We start from the raw sequence: 23,888 nt of genomic DNA, 5'->3' as shown, positions 1-23,888 counted from the left end.
CACGTACGTACGCGCGCCCACGATTATTATAACCGCGTTGTCAAAAAGATACCACCATATCGATCGACAGGCGGAGAAACGGAGAGAAACGAACGAATTGAAGCAGCTTGCTGCCATGCCATGCCATCCATAGAACATCGATCGATCGATCTACAAACGATGGTAGCAGCAGTACCACCGCGCAAAGCTATAAAGAGATAAAAACTCGCATGCAAACGATGCATGCATGACTGCTGCACTACCGGCCGGCCGGCATGCAGTAATCATGCAGCTGCAGCAGCAGGAGCAGCAGCATGAACAGGGAGGGAGAGAGCAATATTGCAAGCAAGCAAGCAAGCAAGCAGAATGCGATCGAGCACGTCGCCGTCCCCAGGAGGACCACCTGCGGTCTCTCATGTTGTAAAGAAGCCAACCTCCCATAAAGAACCCCCGGCTACAGCCAATCCCAGAGGCAGCAGAGGGGAGGGAGAGAGCGACGGATAGACGGAGTCACACTACCCATCTCCCCCCACTTGATGCCCACTGATAGCTACAGATGCATGAAAGCTGGACAGGGCAAAAAAAAAAAAAATCATCAGAGACCGTGTTTAGTTCGTGTGCTAAATTTAAAGTATACGGACATACATTTAAAATATTAAACATAGACTAATAATAAAATAAATTATAAATTCCGTATGTAAACTACGAGATAAATTTATTAAGCCTAATTAATCCATCATTAGCAAATTTTACTGTAGCATCACATTGTCAAATCATCGCGTAATTAAGCTCAAAAGATTCGTCTCGCAATTTACATGTAAAGTGCGCAATTGGTTTTTTTTGTCCATATTAATGCTCCATACATGTGTTAAGCATATGATGTGTCACAATTTTTAGAAGTTTGAAAGAAAATAAACACTACCAGATTTTAATTTCTCTCTGTAGCTAGCTATACCTAACCAGTCTAGCTATAGCTCGGTAGCTATAGCTGCACTTGTGTGAGTACGTATATGTACTAGTCCCATATTTGCCGAGAAAGAAATGGGCCGGGGTTAATGTTTTGTGTCATTTTGTGTGAGACTGATGAGGCGATAGCTTGCACTAGCAGTAGCTTAGCTAGGCAGGGAGGGCACAAGCAGCAACTGCAACTGCCACTGCAGCTGCATTTGTACTTGGTGATGAGAGAGGGGGGAGCTTTAAGCTTGGTAGTCCCCCTCTGCTCTTACTTCTTGCATGGTCCCCCTCTTCGTCCCCCTCTCCTCCGCCCCAGCTTACAACTCCCATATCCCCTTAAAACCACACCAACTCGTAGCCAATTTCTTCAGCGCGGAGACGCAAGATATAGCAGCAGCTAGCAAGAATTGCCCCGAGTTGGGTGGTTAATTCTTGGTTTTGGTTCACGTAGAAGCAGATAGCTTGGTTGGTTGGTTAGACGGCCATGGCGAAGCCGGAGGACATGCGCAGCGTCGACTCGTTCTCGCAGCTGCCGTTCATCCGGCCGGCGCCGCCGCCGCAGCAGCAGGCGCGGGACACAATCCGGCTGTTCGGCTGCGAGTTCTCCAACGACCTGCAGCTGCGGCCCACGGAGGCCGGTGCAGGCTCCCCCGACGCGGCCAACGGCAGCACGGTCACGTCAGAGGGCAGCAACGGCGGCGACGGCGGCACCAAGAACGGCGGCGCCGCGACGGCGGCGGCGGAGCGCAAGTTCGAGTGCCACTACTGCTGCCGCAACTTCCCGACGTCGCAGGCGCTGGGCGGCCACCAGAACGCGCACAAGAGGGAGCGGCAGCACGCCAAGCGAGCTCACCTCCAGGCCTCCCTCGCCATGCACCGCTACATGCCGGGGCACATGTACGGCCTCTTCAACTACCACCACCACATCGGCGGCCGCTTCGACCACCACCCGCCGCCGCCGCCACCGCCGGCGCACTACCCGATGTGGACGAGCGCCGCCCCGGGCGCCTTCGCCGGGCCAGGCTCCATGGCGCAGCCCATCAACGGTAGCCCCGTGCAGGCCGGGCTGTGGAGCGTGCCGCCGCCGACGGAGAATTTCGGCAGCACGGCCGGCAGGCAGGGCGCTGACAAGCTGGCTACTACGGTGGCGGGCACGCCGGCGGCGGGGGAGGTGGCATGCAAGGACGAGATGGTGCCGATGAGCTTGCTGTCCTCGTCGCCTTCGTTGTCGTCGTGCTCGTCGACGTCGCCGGAGATGCTAGGTAGGTGTGAATTGGGGCAGAAGGAGGGTGTCAGCTTGGACCTCCATTTGTAATCCATGTCTAATTAGGTTTTCTTCTTGTGGATTAGCAGTCGCAAGAAAGGGTATGTTAATTCTCATAGCTTAAATAATCTACTCTTTTTGCCTTGTCCGGATCCAAGTTTAGCTAGCTACCTAGCTTGTGTTGCCACTTTATTTTTACCAGGCAAAGAAAAAGAAAATCCTTCGAATTGCAAAGATCAGTTAAAAAAAAATCAATTCCAAAACGGCAAAAGATGCACTTGTTATGGATATCAATATTGGCTTGAAAAGTCAAAGAAAACACAGAAGAAAAAACTATTCCATTAATTAATTTGCTTGAATAAACAGGAAATTAAATTAATTAATTTGCTTGAATAAACAGGAATAATTAATTTACCCACAGAAATGTATGCATGTGTGTGGAAGAACGGTTCCAGCACGCAGCAGTAGATTGAAAATGTGTGGATCCAACACTGTCGTACATGGGCCCGTATGTATATAGTGTACATGACCTTTCTTTTCCTCCACCCCATGGCCCAATTATACGTCCATCTGAATTGCTTTGTTCAGAGATGGCTCTTTTGAGCATGTGCTCCATCTGCCAAAGCCAGGTGTATTTCATGTACTTTCTGGCCTTCCTCTTATAGATGATCAGTAATATAATAATTTACTGATGGCAGATTGGCACGTGAAGGAAAAGGCTGCTGATATATAACAAGAAATTAAAATGCAAAATACAATTGTTCCTCGTGCAATTAATATTGTACGGACATGAGGGTGTATTAATTGATTTTCATAAATTAAAAGCGCACATAGAAAAGAATTTCATAGCACACATATGATTTGTTTTAACTAGCTAGTAATGATTTCCCTATGGTCTCATGGACTAACTGGATAATTCAAGAAAGCTCTCATATTAACCATAAACTCTGGCCATTGATTTGATGCATCGTATTAATTATCGTGACCATGCATAGTACATGTTTAATAAATCGTGCAATTGAAAATAGCATGGCTCTAATTTAATAATCTAAAAATTTGTAATTAATATATGTGATATGGTACCTAGATTGCAATCTCTATTTTATTATTTTATTAAGTTAATATATTCTAACTAAAGTTCAAAATTAAATTAATTAGTAAGTTGAAACTGATATGTGACTTGTTCTTTTAATATAAGTAGCTACAATAATTCAAAAAGGTAATCAACATGTTTAGCATAACTTTAGAATTTTATTATTTGTAGTATCAGTATATATAATAGTCTGTGCAATATATAGATTGGCGACTAGTTACGTTACGGTATTGACCCACCTCTCCATAGAATTTTAGTCAGTCTGATTTTTCTACCTAGCTAAACCCTAATAGACAATCCCGGAGGATAACTTTCCGTTTGTTTATACCCCTGCGCGATGATCGAATTAATGGGACAAAAGTATAGTAGCTAGCATCATATTAGTGAACAATAATTTTTTTAAGGAAAAGCAAAAGCTTTACCACTTTATATTGATAGAGGAGGAAAAAGAATCAATAAAGAGTATTCACAGGGTCCGAGACAGAAAATTGGACCCGTAAAATAAAAAATGGAATGCGCTACTGTGTGATTAGCTCATCATTTTTCTAGTATAAAAAAAGTTCTGGGTCTCAAATGTCATGAAGAAATATGAACTACTATAGATGATAATCATTCAGCGCCATATAAATCGAGACATGAGATGTACTTACACATGTACGTACGACCAGCTGCTAATTCCATTAGCTAGTACTACTTCTAAGTCTAATCAATACATCGGGAGAAAATGCAGCCTGTCATACATAAACATTCTGGGCTAATAGCCTAGGAACACACAGTACAGTACAAACATTTACTGGATCTACTGACCATCTATACGCGTACGTAACTGAGATCACAAAACCACGGATTTCCTCGTGGTGTACGTGTACATAGTTTGATTAAATAGCCTGAATTAATCTCATCAAGTACATATGTAACCACCGGCCACACGTCATGAATTTTCAGAACAGCTAATAGATCATTGCATTGCATTGCACATCGATCATCGTACGGCCCCCGTACTTTACGAAATTCAATTTCGGTCGACGTTCTTGTCGTCATTTGGTGGCACAGCAGCCTGACATAGTCTGCAGTGCTTCGATCGTTATTAATTTTACTCCTATAGTATGCTTTTACTCCAATATGCACGGCTGCATGCATGCTGTGCCGGAATCCGGTACTGAGCTAGCCAGCAAAGCTCAAAGAGATGCTGCAAAAAAAGCCGAAGTCGATCATCTCCGTCAATTCATGCATGCTCTCAACTACTTATTATGCAACCATTTTGTTCTTTCAGATGTGTATACTATAGCCATAGATAATTAAAACGCATCAGGACAGACAACATTCAGATACAAAGTCACTGGTTTGGCAATAAAGTTTGGTCTTAGGGACAGAAACTGGAACATGCATGCGGAATTGATGATTAATTTCTCCGGCGAAAAACACCTCAATTATCATTCCATTACAAATAAAGAAGAGCAGAGAGAACTGATCTGCGCTCTATGCATGGATGTCCCATGTACAGAAAAGCACAATATGCAATTTTGAGGGGGAGAGGAGAGGCAAGCAAGAAAGCAGGCCAAGGACAGAGACAAACAATGAGATCGGCGATAGGCCTGCGCGCACCGCATACTAGCTATCAAGCTGATGCTGCTGCCAGATGCAGCTAACTATTTCTATATACTGCTATGTCATGACGCACGATATATAGGATCATACACACACCGAAGCTATAGAAAGCTACAGGTCACTGCTGGCCAGCAAGGTGCATGCAGCGATGATCAGTACTACTACACACAGCATCAAGAGACTCTCCACAGATCTAAATAGGGGGCACTGAATCATGCCAATTGGTTTGCTCTGCAGCGGTGGTAGTACTGCATGCACATATGACATATGCGTCCAGCTCCAGCAGGAGGCAACAGCAGCAGCCAGTAGTCAGTACCACCACCACCACCACCGCGTCGCATGCAGTGGTTGCCGGGCATGCATGAATGCAGGACCAGCGCCCAGAGAAGACGCGCGCATGCAGCATGCAGCTGTACTTGTGCCCAGCAGAGCGAAGCCATGTAGATGCGCAGATCGGCCAGTAGTTCAGCTACTGCCGCCCACTCATCACCGATCTGATCACGATCTCACCTCGCGTCTTCGCCTCAGCAGCTAAGGCTATATACTGATTCAATCCATGTGCTTCCCCTGCACCACCACGACGACGACGCATTGATCTTTCTCAGATTTCTTTGCTCTTCGTTCTTGCCGCTGTTTGTAAGCACGTACTGTACTACTATACGTACCGGGCGCGCGCGCTAGCATGTGCAGCCTTAACCGCATCGGAATGCGAGTGGGCGAGAGTTGGTGGTACTCCGATCCGGGCAGCCGGCCGGCCGCGCGCTGGCCGGAGCAGTACGAGACGCTAGCTGTAACGTACGGCGAGTTTGCTCATCTCATCGCGCTCGTCGTACGTTGCAGCTAGCGCAACTGTTGATCAGTTGCTAGCTGACGACGACGACGACGCGAGCGAAGCTCTGCTTCCGACACCAAGGCAGCAGACATGGGCCGGGCCGAGGCGGGCAGGCGGCCGGCCGGCGCCAATCGGAGACAGATCGGCTGCTGCTGCCTACGTACTCCGACTGGATGATGCAATGCGGTGGGGGCAGGCTATATATACTTACTGGCTGCAGCAGATCGATCGATGCATATGGATCGATCGACCTACCGATCTGACACGAGATGCATGCATATGCATCCGCCCTAATGAATGATCTGGTCTCCATTTGCATGCATGCTGTGATTGGCACGGTTTTTAAGGTGAAAATCATGGGTACCCACTGCAGTACTGCCCATCAAGATATGAATTGTATGTTTGCATAGGGTGGGACGTCGTTAAGCAGAAAATGATTGGCTTCTCCGGGGAATTTTAACTTCATACTGTTAATTGAAATGCACTACTCATATATACTAACAGTATGAAGTAGTATATGGTCGTAATATTATCCCCAGACCTGCATCATGCATCGTGCATGCATCATTTTAGATCATGAATCTGTCACAGTACGGTGACTGAAAGATTCTACCCGCTGATCTCTCAATCTTTCGACGTCAACATGCATGAACTTTTTCTAGCAAGATACTCCCTCCGTCCCAAAGAAAAGGCAAACCCTGGGTTTCTATGTCCAACTTTAACTATCCGTCTTATATGAAATTTTTTTATAATTCGTATTTTTATTGTTGTTAGATGATAAAACATGATTAATATTTTATGTGTGACTTGTCTTTTTAATTATTTTTCATATTTTTTTCAAATAAGACGGACGATCAAACGTTGGACATGGAAAACAGGATTTGTTTTTTTTTTGGGACGGAGAGATTACTAGTGTTTCAACGCGATCGATATATCTCTGTGAACTGTTAATTACTTGCTGATGCGAAAAGCGACAGACGAATTTAGCCGCATAAATATACTATATAAAGGCCTGATCATCATTATTGAAGTTAGGTGCATTTGGATATGCATCTCATATGATAGAGCCATATATAATCAGAGGTTGTAGCCTAGCTAGGTCTTAGGACTTCGTTGTTTTTATGAATGAACGACGACAATAGGAGAATCTATTGACCAGCAGTGTTGGCTGTACTTGGTGTTGCCAGGAAAGGGACGAGATTATAACTGTACAAGTACAATCAATCTGACACGAGAAACAATTCTGAGCTAGGGCAGAGCGGTGATGATTCACTGCGCCATACACAGTGCTCAGAGCGGCGCAGGGGCAAACAACGAACCTATAGCTTCAACATTGCTCCTTCGGGGTGCATCGCTGCGTGGTAACATCTCCACTAGTAGAAAGAAAAGCTGGGTTTACTGGTTGCTCACCATGTAATGCTAGAAAAGGTTTTGCTGCATCTCAGTCTCATACTCCTATGTTCGTGACAGCTGCGTGGTCCACTCATGCTGACACAGGGACACTGCATATAGCATCATCAGCTCACCACTCACAAGTACTCCTACCTAACGACAAAAATATACCACCCCCACCCAAACAAACACATGCGTGTACACAAAACGTGTACAAAGTAAATCACAAATATGTAGTCCTATATGTTATTCTACTTGGGTGTTTAGCTTTTGTCACATGAAAATACCCATAATTTTTTGTCATTTTAATTATTTTGGACGGTTCATCGCATCAAAAGATTCGTGCTGCTACATTAATATGAAAACTTATTCTCGATCTCCTCTCCTTCCTTTTGAGGTATGTTAGCCACTCCTTATCCTAGATTGCAACACTCATACCATCCCCCTCTACAGTTCTACTCAACCGTCACCATTGGTGGGACCTGCCCTAGTGCCCTACTCCCCTCCCCCTAACCCAACCGCCTCTCCTCCGAGCGGCAACGGCATGCCCCCGCCTCGCCTTCTTCCTTGTTTTCAACAGCTCCACTGACTAACCACTTCAGATTTTAAGCCTCCATCTTCAACCTTACCCACTACCTCCTTTGACCCTCAATGCCAGGGGTGGATCTGCAGTGTAATGGTTATGGTCAAGTGACGCCCACGATTTTTGGCAAACCTACTACTAAAATACTTATTTTGTAGAAGATAACACCACGGTTTAAGCACAATCAACATATTATAATACCGATGTATCAAATTTCTGCATCCGTTGATGGCCACGGTAGCACCACCACTACCTTGCCATCATAGTATGAAAAGCTAGACCATTCAACCATTTCACTCTGGATCAATTACAGGGACGGTCTTGTGAGCGAACTAAACCGTCAAGGATGCTGATTCTGGTTTTTTGGTTTTAACCGTCTGTCCGTTTTTTTTTCTACTAGGCTTGCCTGTTGCCCTTTTCACCGCCACCTTGGTCATCTCGCTAATTATGCCCAGAGAAACCAGTCTCTTCTTTCTCCCTTGTGATGGATATATGTGCAAAGTCCAACGGACTTGCAATGTCAGGATAGTATTTTTCCAAGATAAGTCTACGAATTCGCATTCGCAGTTATAGACTGAATTTATAAATAGAAATATAAATGTTCCATCATAGGGAATTATCGAGAGGTAACCATCGATCTACTATCGACACACCAGACTTTCACAATTTTTAGACGCAACAAGCCCACGTTATAGATTGATTGCCCGGTGAGAAAGAACGGTATCCACTTCATGGCCTACCAAGCCCACAACGTTGCATTCCTCCTCCTCCAGTTCATCTTGGGCTCTCCAGGCCTAGCAACTCGGCCCAAGTTTGGAGCTCCGGAGTCGCCAACGCATACTGGGCCATTGCTCCAAATCCACACCGGTGTCGCGCGTTTCGGCCCCTTGGCCCGTGAGGCCCCTTTTCGCTTTCGTCGCACTTCCGTTCGCTGCCGTGCCTTCGCACGTTGTACGCCCTTGCGGCGATCTGTCGCATGTTGGAGAGAGAGATCCAGTGCAGCTTTCGCCGTCGCGTTGTCGTGGCAGAGAGAGCATGGATGCTGCCCGCGATGCAACGCAAGTCGCGCTCGACAGCAACAGCCTGGCTTAAATAGTTGGTTGTTGCTGTTGTTGTTGCCGTCACGTTCTCGATGGGTCTCGCGTGCCCATCAGCTCGTCAGACCCGCCGTGGTTGCAAGCAAACGAGGGAGGGCACTGGGCTCCTGTCGGCGGCACGCACAAGTCACGCTTCCTCTCACAGGAGTATACACTATACACACACCTGATAAGGCAACAACAGTCAATTCACCCCTCGCTTCGACGTCTCCGGAGTTATCGTTTTCGTTTCCTTTTGTTTGTGTGAAGACTGAATAGTGCTTGCAGTGGATGAATTGATCACTGGAATATGATTATAATTTATACGGTATGGATTGGGTCTTTTTGTCTTGTCTGAGAGCTTTTCCATGGCTAATGATTCGTAATGTTAGTGGTGTATTATTCTGGGAGAGCAGGCATGCGACCGGACAATTATTATTCTGTAAGGTGCAAGGAATCGATTATCTTAATCTCGATGGTTGATAGTCTGGTAGGACCCTGCCTGCCTTGGAGCGGAATGGCATTATGCCAGTAAACAAAGGCAGATGAGTCACCAGCCCAGCTACTCAGTATTTTTAATCGGTTTCTTTCTCGTCGTTGCACGCGATTAAGTGTCTCAATCACGCAGATTTTTGTTTGGTGCATGGGCTACTATTTCAGGCGTATGTCTCATTGGATGACTGCATCTTCTGGAGATGTGCTGCAAAAGACTTGTGAAGTAGGAGTAGCCTGAGCGGTCCTCCTACTAAAATACAGATAGTGTGACGATGGCAGGTTCTGCTAGTTCATGCTTCTAAGTTTGTTTTTCCCTGAAACAAGTTAGATAATCGGATGGAGTACTTCTGAATTCTGATCCCTGACAAGAAATTTCTTTTTCAATTGCCTGCAATTTAGGACATTCAGGAAAAAACACTAGTCAGTCCAAGGTTGCAGAGCATCTCCTAGCTGTAAAAGAAATGGAGCAGAGCATGAGCCCTAATGATGACAATAGAATCCTGACAATCATCTTATAGTAGGATGCTAATTGCTCCACCTGCGAATCGAATCTATGCTAAGTGCAGGACATAATCATACCGTAGTACTCTATACCATCCAAGCTACTGCGTACGTCCAAGGGCACCATGTCCACTCATTTCCATGATGGGATAGTCCATTAGACTACGAGCTTACACGGAGGAGTTTAATACACTTCAAATCATATTTGACTTCGTTTTTCTTACTGAACCAGTGCAACAAGCAGCTAGCACTCGTTGCCTTTGTCACGTTGAGCCATGTGCGTCTCGTCTACTAGTACTGCTATACGTCGGCCACTACTGACGGTCTCGCCAAATCGCCATGTCCATTGTCCAGTAGTCAAAACAAACTGGGCGAACGCATGTGGTGCGAGTGTGCAACTCAGCTGACCGAAGTGACGGAAACTATTCCATTTCCACGGCATTTTCTCTCGAAAGAAATCCGGCACCAGAGGACCGAGCACAGTAGCAGCACGCACCTGCAGAGAGCTGCGAGCTGCAGCATCATATAATTTGTATCCCAAACAGTGGCGCCCCGGGTTGTCGACTTGTCGCTTCCCGTGTTCCGTCTGTGAGACGATCGAGCCACCTGGGAAGGTCGGGTTTGTCTCTTGCCCGTGCTCCGTCTGTGACGCCCGGGAAGGTCGTCCGCCTATGGTGCCATGGTGGTGGCGAGCGCCGAGCACTCGCCGGCCACACGGCGGCTCACGGGCGTTGTTGCATATTTGCATTTGCAAACGCCCTCGGAGCACGCGCGTTTGGCGCTTGGCGCGCGGTCCCGTGCCCCGACGCGGGCGTGTGATGGCGAGGACCGGGCGCCGGGGGATGCGGCCGAGCTAGCGCCGCGCTGTTGGAAAACGACCGGCCGCGCGGGCACACGGATGATGGGGGGACGGGACGCGCGGGCGCGCGGCGCGCCTGGCACTGTTGTCGCTCGATCGGCGGGATCCATCCAACCGGGAGCGCGCGCCGTGATACGTTCGTCCTGTCTGCCCGCGCCCGCTCGCGCTGGTGCGCGACGCGCCCAGGCCGTAGGCCGTAGCTACTACGCTAGCTACGTACGCGCGCGACAAAGACAACGCTGATGGGTACAGGAGATGGGATCGGCGCGTGGTGCCTGGATACGGGACAAGAGGTGTTATTTTCGGTGTGCCACAGTGTAAGTGACGCATTAAGAGAGGAGCATATGTATTAGGTTCCCATATATGGAGATTATTGCACCAACTAGAAATGGGCGCAAAAGGAGTATCGATTGGCTGTGAGGGAGAATGATGTTACTGGTCCAGGAGTCCACTCGTCCAGCACAACCGCAACCACCACCATAACAGTGCGATCTACTAACAGCGACTTACAGAAACAACCATCGCCATTGTGCATTTAAAGTGAAGAATTAACGTTCGCATCACACGTCTTAATTTTGGGGTGAAACAGGTAATGGGCCTGTCACAGCTGCCAACATGACAGCCGAGCAGGGCCAGATTAAATTCCTATGAAATTTTACAAAACAAGGCTTATGATAGTACTACCATATTTTTGGTAGTACTACATTATTTGATTCATCAAACTACTAGTCTACTACTACTCTACCATGATAAACTTGCCACTCGTACAGTCGTACTAGTACGTTTTCTTAATGAGACCACTGACTCGAAAAACAGCAATCTCGCTAGATGATCATCATCAAACCGGAGTAAACCGTCGCCTCCCCCTACGCAACAGTTGGAAGAGAAGAGAGAGGCCTCTCCTTCCGTTCCGTACCACCCCAACGCCCACAACCAATCAAAATCCACGGAAACCCCTACCCCAGTGACTCCGACGAGTCAACATCTACTCACCTACATGTGGACCCATCAGCGCCCTCCCCACCTGTCAGCCTCCTCTTCCCCACCCACCCACCCCGTCCTGCTCCCTCCCGTGGCGTAATAAACCCACCAAAAGAGCCAGTTGGAGAGAAGAGAGAGAGAGAGAGGGGGAGAGAGGGAGGATTTCTTTTCTTCTACATTTTGCAGCGGCGTCCGCGTCCTCCTCCTCCTCCTCTTCCTCCCGTATCGCTTCCGACGGAAGCAAAAAGGCGTGAGTGCGAAAGCCATCCGAAAGCCGCCACCCACGAGTGAAGGGGGGGAGTGAGCCAGACGGAAAGGGAAAAGGGGAGCCCTAGGAAAAATCCCGCATAAAGCGGCGGGGGGGGGGGGGGGGGGGGGGGGGGGGGCGATTAGCTTGGTGGATACTTGGATTGGATCCAATGGCGGGTGGTGGTGGTGGTGCCGCCGCGTGCTGCTAGATCTCGGGCTGTGGAGGCAATGGCGACGCGGCCGGCTTCGCGGCAGCGGAGGGCGTCTTCGGCGGCGGCGGCGGTGGCGGTGGTGAGGAGTTCGCCGCAGCCGCAGCAGCAGCAGCAGCAGCAACTGCCGATACCGCAGTCGGGGTCGCCGACGTCGACGACGACCACCACCACGTCCTCGTCGCGGCTCACGCCGGAGCTCTCGCTCGACGGGCCCGCGTCGCCGCTGTTCGCCGGGCTTGACGAGGACCCGGCGCCCAAGGAGAATGTCACCGTCACCGTCCGTTTCCGGCCGCTGAGGTTCGTCTCGCTTTGCTTATGGTGGTGGTGGCGTTTCGTTTGGTCGCGCTTGGATTTTGGGGGAATGCAGTTTGATTTGAGTTTTGGTTTTCGCTTGTGAAGCCCCCGCGAGATTCGGCAAGGGGAGGAGGTGGCATGGTATGCGGACGGCGACACGGTCGTGAGGAGCGAGCAGAATCCCAGCGTTGCTTATGCTTACGGTACGTGCCTGCTTTTGGTGGCATTGACATTGGCGCTCTGCTGGCTGAATTCTGATCATCACCTCGTTTGGCATATGCGAATTTAGTTGAGTTCTGTCCAAACGATCGCTGTTCTCATAAGGCTGGAGTATTAGGTGAGATTGGTGTGAGTCCTCTAGCCTATATCTAGATTCTAGAAGGAGTTCTGTGAACGTGATACTTCCTTGTTTTTTTGTGGGTACCTTGGATGCCTGAAATTATCTCGTGCCAGTTTGATTGTATCACTCAAATTAGTGTCCCGGAAATGCTTCTCAAATCTGTATTGCGACTTGGACCTACAGCTGTTCTTAGCAGTGCAATAGAAAGAAAGGCCTAAAAGATTATGCTCAATTCTGCTCAGTGTTCGGTTTACTTGTTGGGATTCTCAATATCACTTCATCAATTTATATTTATTTCTCATTTCAATATAGTAGTTTTGCCAACTGGTGTACTGGGACACTTGGGAGTAAATTATGTTTGCAGACCTGCTGTTCCTGTACTAACACATAATCTGTACGCTGATTTGTATTCTGTGGCTCCATACAGGCTATTTGTAAAAACAAGTGTTAACATGGTAATATAACTTGTTCTATTCATGTACAAACGAATATTGAGTTTGTACTTCAATGGCTCATCACTGTTGGACTTGCTAGAGTTGTGCTAATTATAAGAGGTTTTGCACTGGCAGTATGTCATGTTAATGGAACGGAGTCTTATTCATAATTTTTCTTATAAAAATGTGAATCGACACATGTACAGATGCGTGAAGGACTTCAATAGTTTACTTTAACATATATAACTTTGCACAATACTCTCCATTTTTGGGAATCAGTTGTTGACATTTTCTGGTTAAGGCACCAAAATTGTTGTTTGGAATAAAAGAGTTTCTGCATACCTTGTTTCCATATACTAGCCTATGAATGAAAAACAATATATTCTTCTATAAAATGAGCTAGTCAAGCGAGTATGTATGCCATCTCATGAAAAGAGAGAATATTATTTAAGGGGCTATTCTAAGGCTATCAGTATATTGTTTTATCCCCCTTCAAATTTACTTGATCAGAGACTAATATAGTATGCTGTTCAGATCGGGTTTTTGCACCAACTACTACAACCCGTCAGGTATATGATGTTGCTGCTCAACATGTTGTCAGCGGTGCCATGGAGGGAGTAAATGGTAATTGATCTTTACTATCCTTATATAGGGCCATGATAACAGCTTGTTTACTGTTTCAAGCTAACTTTTCAAGAAAAGAAAGGCTTGGGTTGTATTTACAGAATGCCATGATACTATGGCTATGAGATATCTTCTAAACATTATAGCGATACAGATATATGCGGTTTGGTTCATAAGCTATTTATTGTTGCACACCATTCATTGATAGAATGTGGTGGTGGATTCTTTTTTTTTTTTGTTTCAAGCAAAGATTGATGTATAAATGTTTCTGTTTTTTATTGCCACAGGTACAATATTTGCATATGGTGTTACAAGCAGCGGGAAGACTCACACAATGCATGTGAGAACACTTACAGCTTCATGTTTCTATTAATCTTTTAATCATAGATTTTACTGGCTTCAGAGTATAACCATATTGTGCATCCAGGAAAAAAAAAACGAAGCAGTCAAGTTATTATAACTGCTTGTTGGTTATGTGTTCCTCTTTTCTAATAAAAACTCAGCCTTATCTGACCCTCTCTAAGTCCCAAGTCCAGCAAATAAGACAGGGAATCAAAATGTCACATGTTAAATGCTACTGATAATATGATATTATCACCATGTAATTTTTTAAATGTACTGTGGTTACCATTCACAGAGATAGGCAGCTTCCATTTCCCATCTGCAGCATATTATTTGCAATTTACTCATGTTGAAGTTTACTTTTCGTTTTTATATGTGGCTAGGCTTATATTGTGCAATATAGGTTGGTTCCTTTATATTTCAAATGTTCATCTATATCTTGATGCACATGTTCTTTTGGGCCAGGGAGATCAAAGATCCCCAGGGATCATACCTTTGGCTGTCAAAGACGCATTTAGCATTATACAAGAGGTAATTTTAAACATGGACCCATCATGTATATACAAATAAACTAACTTGCAATTATGCACTGTACACTTATGTCACTGTCTGACCATTGTAGACACCAAATCGCGAGTTTCTTCTCCGTGTATCATACTTGGAAATTTACAATGAGGTTTGTCATTGCAATCATATTTGTATCATTGCATCGTTCACATATTCATGTTTTGTGCTGCTCTAATTAAGGGTTCGTTGAATCTAGGTTGTCAATGATCTGCTCAATCCAGCTGGACAGAACTTACGAATTAGAGAGGATCCTCAGGTAACATGTGCATTTTCACTTAATATGGCTATGTCTTGTTCTTCAAATGTGTAGAGTAAAAAAACAGTGTAAAGTTAAGTGTAAACATTGTCATGCATGTGCTTAGTCATTAGAGACAATGGTGCCATGCATTGTTCATTTGTTCCCCTGTGTGGGAAATGTATCTCTTGATACTTCATACCCCATATAGTAGCATGCTTTGAAGTTCATTCTTAAACTTTATAGAATTTTGAATGAATTTAAAGCATCATTTTTATACAGTTGACTGATAGTTCATCTACATTTACTTTTTCAGGGAACATTTGTTGAGGGTATCAAAGAAGAAGTAGTATTATCTCCTGCACATGCCCTATCCCTCATTGCTGCTGGAGAAGGTCTTCTTGTGATTACCATCTTTTAGAATCTTTCAACTTGTTCACTATTCCAGCTGTGCCATTCATTTTTAGCATGATTAACATTTAGTTATTTGCAGAAGCAACCTATCAGGATTGTGAGTAATAAAAATGATCATGGTTTAAAGTTTTCTTTCACTAATGGAGATCCTTCATATTTCCTTTGCAGAGCATAGACATGTTGGATCCACTAACTTCAATCTACTTAGTAGCAGAAGTCATACAATTTTCACACTGGTAATCCTTTTAGATATCTTTATATAACTTCGAAACATTGATATTTCCTTTGCACTGCTGTATTGCAAGATTATAAATTGCATGCAAAATATACTTCTCACTAGTGGAAGAACATTAGATATCAGGATATGTCCTTCTCCCTTTTCATTTCGTTTTGTTATCTGACAGACTGTAGAGAGCAGCCCTTGTGGTGAGTCTAATGAAGGCGAGGCAGTTACCTTCTCACAACTGGTGGGTTTTAGGTTTTCAGTTATCTCTTGACCATACTGCCAAAATCATGTATTGATTATTTAGTTGTCTCACTCATTTGCAGAACCTCATCGATCTGGCAGGTTCCGAGAGCTCAAGGGCAGAAACTACTGGAGTACGCCGGAAAGAAGGATCTTATATCAATAAAAGCTTGCTAACACTTGGAACTGTAAGTCTCATGATTACTGTCCAGTCATTGGCTGTACATCAGAAGATCTTTGCATCCTGGCATAATGGGTGGTTGTATCTGTTTTGCTATTCATTCGACATAATATGTTCCAAGTTCCAATGTGTTCTGTTGCACTGCTTGACTTTCTGTTGATATGTTTGCATTTATTATCCAGTTAAATGAATTCAATTTACATATAAAATAATGCCGCAAGTCATGATCCATGAAATCTGTTATAGAGGTTATCATCATAGGTTGGAAGTTAAGAAGCTTTTTTCCCTTTTGTATTCCAGGTGATATCGAAACTTACTGACGGAAAAGCTACACATATTCCATTTCGTGATTCAAAACTAACACGTCTACTTCAGTCATCCTTGAGTGGTCAAGGACGTGTTTCAGTAAGTTGCTCATTATCAGTTGGGATGGTGGTTAAAGCTAATGTATTTTTTTTAATATTCAATGTGATTTGGATGTCTGACAACTTCATTCTATTATACTTTGCAGCTGATCTGTACAGTGACTCCAGCATCGAGCAACTCAGAAGAGACTCATAATACACTGAAATTTGCCCACCGTGCAAAACGCATTGAGGTCCAAGCATCACAAAACAAAGTAGGTTATGTTAGCAGGAATTCTTAACCATTATTTTTGTGCCAAATATCATATGAAGTATTTCTGACATATTCTCCTGAATCTTTCTTTATGTTGGGCAGATTATAGATGAAAAATCTTTAATAAAGAAATACCAGAATGAGATTCGCAGATTAAAGGAAGAACTAGAACAGCTGAAAATGGGTATTATTACTGGCACTCCAGTGAAGGATGCCGGAGAAGATAATATCATCCTTTGGAAACAAAAGGTGGAATATTTATTGTCTTATAGCAATTGCCCCTTTGCTGCTCACATTATGCTTAACTGTATGTATGCGAGATCTGCTATGCTATTAACTGAGTTGTTTACAGATTTGTCTTCAGCTACTCCTGTCTGCTTGAACTGTGCTGTAGATTAATAATATTATACTTACAAGTTATATAATGTTGCATGTTCACTTTGCTGGTGTATGAATGTATCATTCTAACTGGAGTTTGTTTATCATATGAAAAGCTAGAAGATGGTAACGTCAAGCTGCAGTCTAGGCTCGAACAAGAGGAGGAAGCTAAAGCTGCTTTGCTTGCAAGGATACAGCGTCTCACAAAGCTTATCTTGGTCTCCACTAAGGCGACACAAACTTCTAGATTTTCTCCACATCCTGGACCAAGAAGAAGACATTCTTTTGGGGAAGAGGAGGTATGGTTATGATGTCAAACACATGTTACACTTTGACCTTAGTTTGCTTTTGTTTTTTCGATAATTGCTTTTGTTACTGAGATACTTTTGGCAATAAATCGGCAGACTCTGTTTTAGTGTGTTTGCAGAAAATTTGAGTTACTACTTTATTTTTTTCCTCATTATAGTTAGTATGGGTAACTTCCTGTATGATAAAGTTTGCTTGTTCAAATTGCAGCTTGCGTACCTACCTTACAAAAGACGTGATATCGTGTTGGATAATGAAAGCAATGAATTACTTTCTCCTGTTGAAGGACTTGGCATGACACTTGAAGATTCGAAGGAGGAGAAAAAGAATCGGAAAGGAATTCTTAATTGGTTTAAACTTCGGGTATAGTTAAATTGGGCAATTCTTAATAGTCCATTTATTCAATTCTTTTGATTTATCTTTTACATAGATGCAAGTGCAATCGTCATGAATTGTTACAATATAGATGAACTCATGTGCACCAATCCTGATTTTAAAATTGAAATAATAATTGATTCACACGAACATTTTCCCATGGTTCTATTGTCCAGAAACGTGAAGGTGGAGCTTCTATTCTGACAAGTTCAGAAGGTGACAAGTCCAGTTTGACTAAATCAACTGCTCCTTCAACACCTATTGGGGAGAGTGTTAATTTTCCTTCCGAACCAAGAATATCAAATTCTTTGGTTGGTGAGAGTGCATCGGTTGATCTCTTTAGCATTGGCCATGGGGAATTCGCTACTGACAGCCTTCATGGAGAAGAAACACCTCTGGTAGGTAACATGCATTGTTGGTAATTAAAAGCCAAAATTTGTCGGATGTGAAATATCAGCTAAACAAATACATCTAAAGCAGAAAAGGATGACTTAGTTAAAGTTTTAAACCAGCAATCCACTTTTAAACAATCTTTGATCGACTAATGAGTCATGATTGGCATACTGGTTTATAATGTGTTATTTTTGAACTCATAGCCAACAGCTGAAGTTTGTTTGTTGTAGTATATTTTGTTGGCTAACGTGTATTAACTAAGAGCATAATTTAAAATTTGAAGTGCTATACATGGATGGCACATGGTGTGGGGTACATGATGCATTTTTAGCATTACCAAGACAACTAAACCGCTCAAATATTTACTAGTGTGGACTTCTTTATAGACACAGGTAGAAGATTAATATAGTTGCAAATCCTAGTGATGTAATATAAACAGCATGATGTCTTACTATGGACTTCTTTTTGGCATATTTTGATGCGTGATATGTTGACAGGCCAGCAGAAAAACAATAGATCACGTTGACTTACTGAGAGAGCAATTGAAGATTTTGTCAGGGGAGGTTGCACTTCATACAAGTGTCCTAAAGCGCCTTACCGAGGAAGCTGGAAGGAGCCCAAATAATGAGAAGATTCAGGTACTCTATACCTTACCTGATATTCAGTTTCGTATGTTGCTAAAAGCTTTTCACCTTGAAACTCTATCTTCTTTACATATGAAGATGGAAATGAAGAAGGTTAATGATGAAATTAAGGGAAAGAAGCATCAGATAGCGTCTTTAGAAAGGCAGATACCTCATTCCATCTCAAATAATCAAGGGATGGCTGACAAGTTAGAACTTACTCCGGTAACATCCTGCATTCGCTTCGGTTCATGTTGTTTTGTTCCAAGTATTCTATTAAACAATTTGATGGTTTTATTATTGGTTTTTCAGTCTTATGCTGAACTGCTTGAGCAACTCAACGAGAAATCCTTTGATCTCGAGGTACTGAAAAAGTTTGTGCACTTTGCAGTCTTTCATGTGTATTGTACAAGGGTTTATTAAAAAGTCATGAACCAAAAAGAGAAGAGAAACTTATATATATGAATTTTATCAACTGTAAACTTCCTATGAGGTATTTATGATGCACAGCCAGTATTATCAAGTTTCAAGCTCAATTATCACCACTACGTTGCATGCAACAGGAGTCATCGCCGCAAACCTTTTATCAGCCAATACCCAATTTTTAAAACTAGTTCCTTGATTCCTTCCAAAGTTATTGCAACTGAGTCTAGCACACCAATTTTTGGTAGCAGATTATTGTGCTATGCTAGATAATATACAACTTTCAATTAGTTTTATTGACTGTATAATATTCTAATTGTATGTAATAGTTTGTTCATCCATAGTATTCCCTTTGTTGTGCAATATTACTCTATTGTCATGGAACATATGGTGATCAAACAAATTGTTACTCCCCTCACGAACTTAGGATGGTTTAAATTCAGATCAGGATTGGTCTTGTCCCTTCGCTATACATGTGCATAATTAGATACAGCTTTGTGTGGTTTGTTATGAACAGAACAGCGCATTTGTTTCTATCATGTGAATGCGCACAACAAGTTTAGTCTGTGAAGCTTCATTTTCCCCTTTTTTTATTGCAGGTGAAGGCAGCAGATAACAGAGTAATACAAGACCAACTTAATGAAAAGGTTAGATGTGCTAGAAAATCAATTTGTTTTTTTTGCTGAAAGTTGAATGGTGGATAACTGAAATCAGTTCGTATTGCTTCTCTGAATTTCTTTTGTTGCCAGACAACTGAATGCATGGAATTACAAGAGGAGGTTGCTCACCTGAAAGAGCAACTTTACCAAGCTCTTCAAGCTAAGGATTCACTGTCAAATAGCATTATGATGCAGAAGAATGCAGGAATTAACCATGAAACTGATAATCATGCTGATCAAGAACTATCAGTTCCTAGAGAGGTCCCTGGTGAAACGTCGCCAAAAGAACCACAGGTTTAATTCTATCTTCTTTCTTTTGCCTTCCTTTCATATCATAACTGGGCCAACAGATCAGAACCTAGACCACTTAGAACCTCCTTCAAAATTTAAGTTCCTCAGTTAATCTATGTCTGCTTGCCATATAATAGCTTATTAACACCAAATTGTTACTGTATCCCTCACAACTATGCACACTTCTATTTCCCCACAGCAACACAGACATCGAAGAAAACATTGTTTTAGTATGATCAAAAAGTTTATCTTGGCCAGTTGACCCTGTGTTATGGAGCGAGGATCAGATTTTCAGTTTAAACTGATCTGTTCCAATAGGCAGTTATCCCAAATCATTAATCATGCACTTTCACGCAAGCACTATCTCATAATCTTTGCATACTGTAGATTTCAAAAACATTTATTGAAGCTTCTTATTTTTACACCATATGACTCAAAATGATCTCTGCTTGTACCATTTGAGGTTCTAAGCAATCTTGCTCTTCATTATGGTGCTGCCTCTCTATGACTTGGTTGGTTTGCACATTTAACTTACTTCTTTTGGGGGGTGTCCTTCAGTCAGTTGAGATTGATGAGCTGAAGCAGAAGGTGTGTGAGCTGATTGAAGTAAAAGCTCAACTAGAGACTCGCAACCAGAAGCTACTAGAGGAAAGCACGTACGCGAAAGGCTTGGCTTCGGCTGCGGGAGTTGAATTGAAAGCGTTGTCGGAAGAAGTCACCAAGCTCATGAACCAAAACGAGAAGCTTGCTTCTGAGTTGGCATCGGTGAGAAGTCCAACCCCGCGTAGAGCCAACAGTGGACTGAGAGGTACTAGGAGGGATAGCATCAGTAGACGACATGAGCCAGCTCCAAGAAGAGACAACAACGCAGGCTACGAGAGAGAAAAGGCATTAGAAGCTGTGCTTATGGAGAAGGAACAAAAGGAAGCAGAACTCCAAAGGAGAATTGAGGAGTCGAAGCAAAAGGAAGCCTTCTTGGAAAGTGAACTTGCAAACATGTGGGTTCTAGTGGCAAAACTGAAAAAGTCTCAAGGCCATGATCTTGAGGATTTTGACACCAAATATATTGGCTCGTAACATCATAACTCTAGGCTAATTAATTATTAGTAGTGCGACTGGCTTGGGTACGTCTGTATGTAAGATAAGAGATTTATACCAGGTTTCCTGTTGCAGTGTGAATTAGTTCCCATCTTGTATATTCGCCGGTTGATCAAAGTTGTGAGGTCTTGTTGGGCTGATGTGCTGAGAGCTTCCATAATTGCTGCAATGGGTTTTTGGATTCTCCTGTCACTGGTGCCCCTACCAAATATATCTACTAACATGTATTGGCTCTGCCCATCCTGCACTTGGGGAGAACATCGGTTTGTGAATATGTAGTTCATAGGCAGCGCTGTACTAATCCTTGAGCAAAGCTTCACTTTGTTGCTTGGGTGTAGATAGGAGACTACTTCTCTTTCAGGCTCAAATCGTTTGGCTTTTTCCCTAATAAACCAAAAATAAAAATAAATTTTTAGATAAAATTTTTTTATATGTGCTCTTGTGTTCTTTAACGCTGATTATATGACTGGACCATTGGGTTCTTTTTCACAGTTAAGTGTGCAAGTGACAGTGTAACCCGTAGGCAACAAAGGCCTCATCACCATACTCAACCCAGTCACCCGCACCGTTCTCCAAAAGCTTTCCAACTTGCCAGCCATTGCCCTCACCGTCTATGCCATTGTGGCATGGTCATCGCCTCATCGCAAAAGATCCTTTTCGCCAACTCGCCAAGTGCCTCCAAAACAAAAAGGCACATCCGTTCAGAGTAAGTTTAATAGTATAGTGACTATAGTTCACTACTAGCTCCAAATCATCTATAGCCAATGTAATATTGAATTCATATAATAGTCGCTTTCTATACTATTAGTATCTGGTCCCACCTGCCATACACACATTACGTCTTAGAGTTCGTGCGCAGCTAGCTATAGATCTGTAGTCCATTGCTCTGCTATTTTTTTTATCTCTTTAAAATATGTTTGTAGCTTACTTATAAGCTGATATTGTACCTGCTCTCGTAGTAGTAGGACAATAGAGGCGCGACGCTTTCCAAGCCCAAGCTGACTGGTCGACGCCTCGGCGGCGGCACACGCGTCGCCGCGCGGTTCGTCCGCTCTCGCGTTTCACCTCACCTCCCTCGTGAAGGAATCGCGGAATCCCCCTCCCGCCAAGTAAAGCGCGGCTCAACTCTCTCTCTCTCTCTCTCTCGCAAGTGTTGTTATTCCTTTCTCTCCCGCCAATATAAACCAGCAGCCATCTCGTCTTCTCCCTTGCAGCTTCAGAGTTTCGTCCAGCGCCGGCAAGAACAGCAGCGCAGCAGGAGGTGTAGCCTTGTAGACATGGCGAGCCTTGGCTACTACGACGACCGTGGCGCGCCGTCGTCCTACCGCTACGACGCGCGGCAGGCGGCGGACGGGGCGGGGACGTCGTTCCACCTCTTCATCTTCCTCGCCACCGCGTCGCTGCTCGGCGCCGCCTCGCTCTACTCGCGGTGCGAGTCCGCGGTGGAGAGCCTGTTCGACCAGGTCCGGGTCGTCGTCGTCCTGTCCCCGCTGCTGCTCCTGCTCGCGATGCAGTACTGGGCGGCGGCCGCGGGCGGCGGCGGGCGGCGGTCGGGGCTCTCGTCGCTGCTCATGGCGCCGCTGGTAGGGGAGCACAGCGGCGGCGGCGGCGGCTGGTACGACCAGCGCCGCGACGGCTCCTCGCCGTGGGGCGTCGCGCTGGCGTTGGCGCTCGTGCTGCTGCTCATCTCCTACCAGTCTTGCTTCCAAGATTGGTGGTTCCCGCTCGTCAACCGCCGCCGGTGAGCCGAGATCACCGACGAGAGCAATGAAATTTGCAAAGATCATCAATCGATCGATCGATTAGCAGGTGCAGGTTCAAAACTTTGAATCGGTTCATTCCACGGATGAAACCTAGCCGAGCCATGTATGCTCCATTTTAGTATAGTTACTCTGTTACTTCTACTCATCACTGGCTTCACCGCTGGAGAAGAGGAAAAATGGAAAATGATAGGTAGGGGATATTTTTGCTGCATGATCATTGGAGCCCGGACTGTATGGACTCTGGTGTCTTGAGCTATTAGGCATTAATAACTACAGTATCAATTAATCTTGGATGTAAATGTAATGGCAGCAGCATACTGTGACACTGACACACTATTGTGTGCTATAAATAAAGAACAGTTCAAAATCAAGTCGATATTATTTTTTCTCAGACGAACAAATCGCAACTTTCGACCAGTTTGGTAACTAACTGCGTTGACTGTACCCAGATCAGTTTGCTAAACGTTTTTAGAGCATTTTCTCCTTAATTAATTATCAGTGAGCACAAGCCTGGCATGTAAATCATGTTGGCAACAGTGGCCAAGTAGTGCGGTACACTTCTTTAGAAAAGGACTGAAGATCCGATACCAAACCAGAATATTTGATAAACAAACACCTCAATACCGACAGAAATGTGCCGTTTGTTATCAGTATGTTAATTAATCAAACATGGGAAATAGCATGGAAAAGATTAATAAAGGACAGAAAAGATGGAATCTCGTTCTTGACTTTCCGTTCAGAACCTGGCACCGTCTCTCTCTTCTTTCGGCTGTTGATGGACGGCTAAAGCTGCTTTCTGCGCTAATGACGGTGCGGGGCAGCGGCCGTCTACTCCCGTATATATACATGTTGCCGAAAAGCAGAAAAGATGAAAAAGAATACAGATTATTCTTCACACATCTGCACTTTCAGCTTCCCCTATCGTGGCTGTTCACGTCTTTTACCATGGGTTCAGATAAGGCTTCTAGCGTGGCTGTTCAGCTTGT

General features: G+C 44.3%; 3 protein-coding genes across 3 annotated transcripts; all 3 read left to right on the top strand.

The window, feature by feature from the left end:
• The first annotated feature begins 1,005 nt into the window (after nt 1-1,005).
• LOC127761696 (zinc finger protein 8-like) lies at nt 1,006-2,736 on the top strand. Its single transcript, XM_052286021.1, has one exon. The coding sequence runs from the start codon at nt 1,418-1,420 to the stop codon at nt 2,246-2,248; it is 831 nt and encodes a 276-aa protein (XP_052141981.1). The 5' UTR covers nt 1,006-1,417; the 3' UTR covers nt 2,249-2,736.
• A 9,269-nt stretch (nt 2,737-12,005) lies between these two features.
• Nucleotides 12,006-21,279, top strand: LOC127762451 (kinesin-like protein KIN-7D, chloroplastic). Its single transcript, XM_052286973.1, has 23 exons — nt 12,006-12,375; nt 12,478-12,575; nt 13,681-13,770; nt 14,058-14,110; nt 14,578-14,643; nt 14,735-14,788; nt 14,876-14,935; nt 15,231-15,309; nt 15,497-15,564; nt 15,733-15,795; nt 15,878-15,982; nt 16,276-16,380; nt 16,487-16,594; nt 16,696-16,842; nt 17,088-17,270; nt 17,488-17,640; nt 17,829-18,050; nt 18,543-18,683; nt 18,768-18,893; nt 18,981-19,031; nt 19,691-19,738; nt 19,841-20,044; nt 20,600-21,279. The coding sequence occupies exons 1-23, from the start codon at nt 12,095-12,097 to the stop codon at nt 21,116-21,118; spliced, it is 3,024 nt and encodes a 1,007-aa protein (XP_052142933.1). The 5' UTR covers nt 12,006-12,094; the 3' UTR covers nt 21,119-21,279.
• Nucleotides 21,280-22,222: 943 nt separating this feature from the next.
• LOC127763823 (uncharacterized) lies at nt 22,223-23,271 on the top strand. The gene has a single exon (XM_052288619.1). It carries the CDS (start codon nt 22,417-22,419, stop codon nt 22,882-22,884), a length of 468 nt encoding a protein of 155 aa, XP_052144579.1. The 5' UTR covers nt 22,223-22,416; the 3' UTR covers nt 22,885-23,271.
• The last annotated feature ends 617 nt before the right edge of the window (nt 23,272-23,888 follow it).

The sequence above is a fragment of the Oryza glaberrima genome, chromosome 2, assembly GCF_000147395.1.
Source record: "Oryza glaberrima chromosome 2, OglaRS2, whole genome shotgun sequence".
Classification (NCBI taxonomy): domain Eukaryota; kingdom Viridiplantae; phylum Streptophyta; class Magnoliopsida; order Poales; family Poaceae; genus Oryza; species Oryza glaberrima.
The sequence above is the reverse complement of the archived record's forward strand: the minus strand, read 5'-3'. Positions and strand labels throughout refer to the sequence as shown.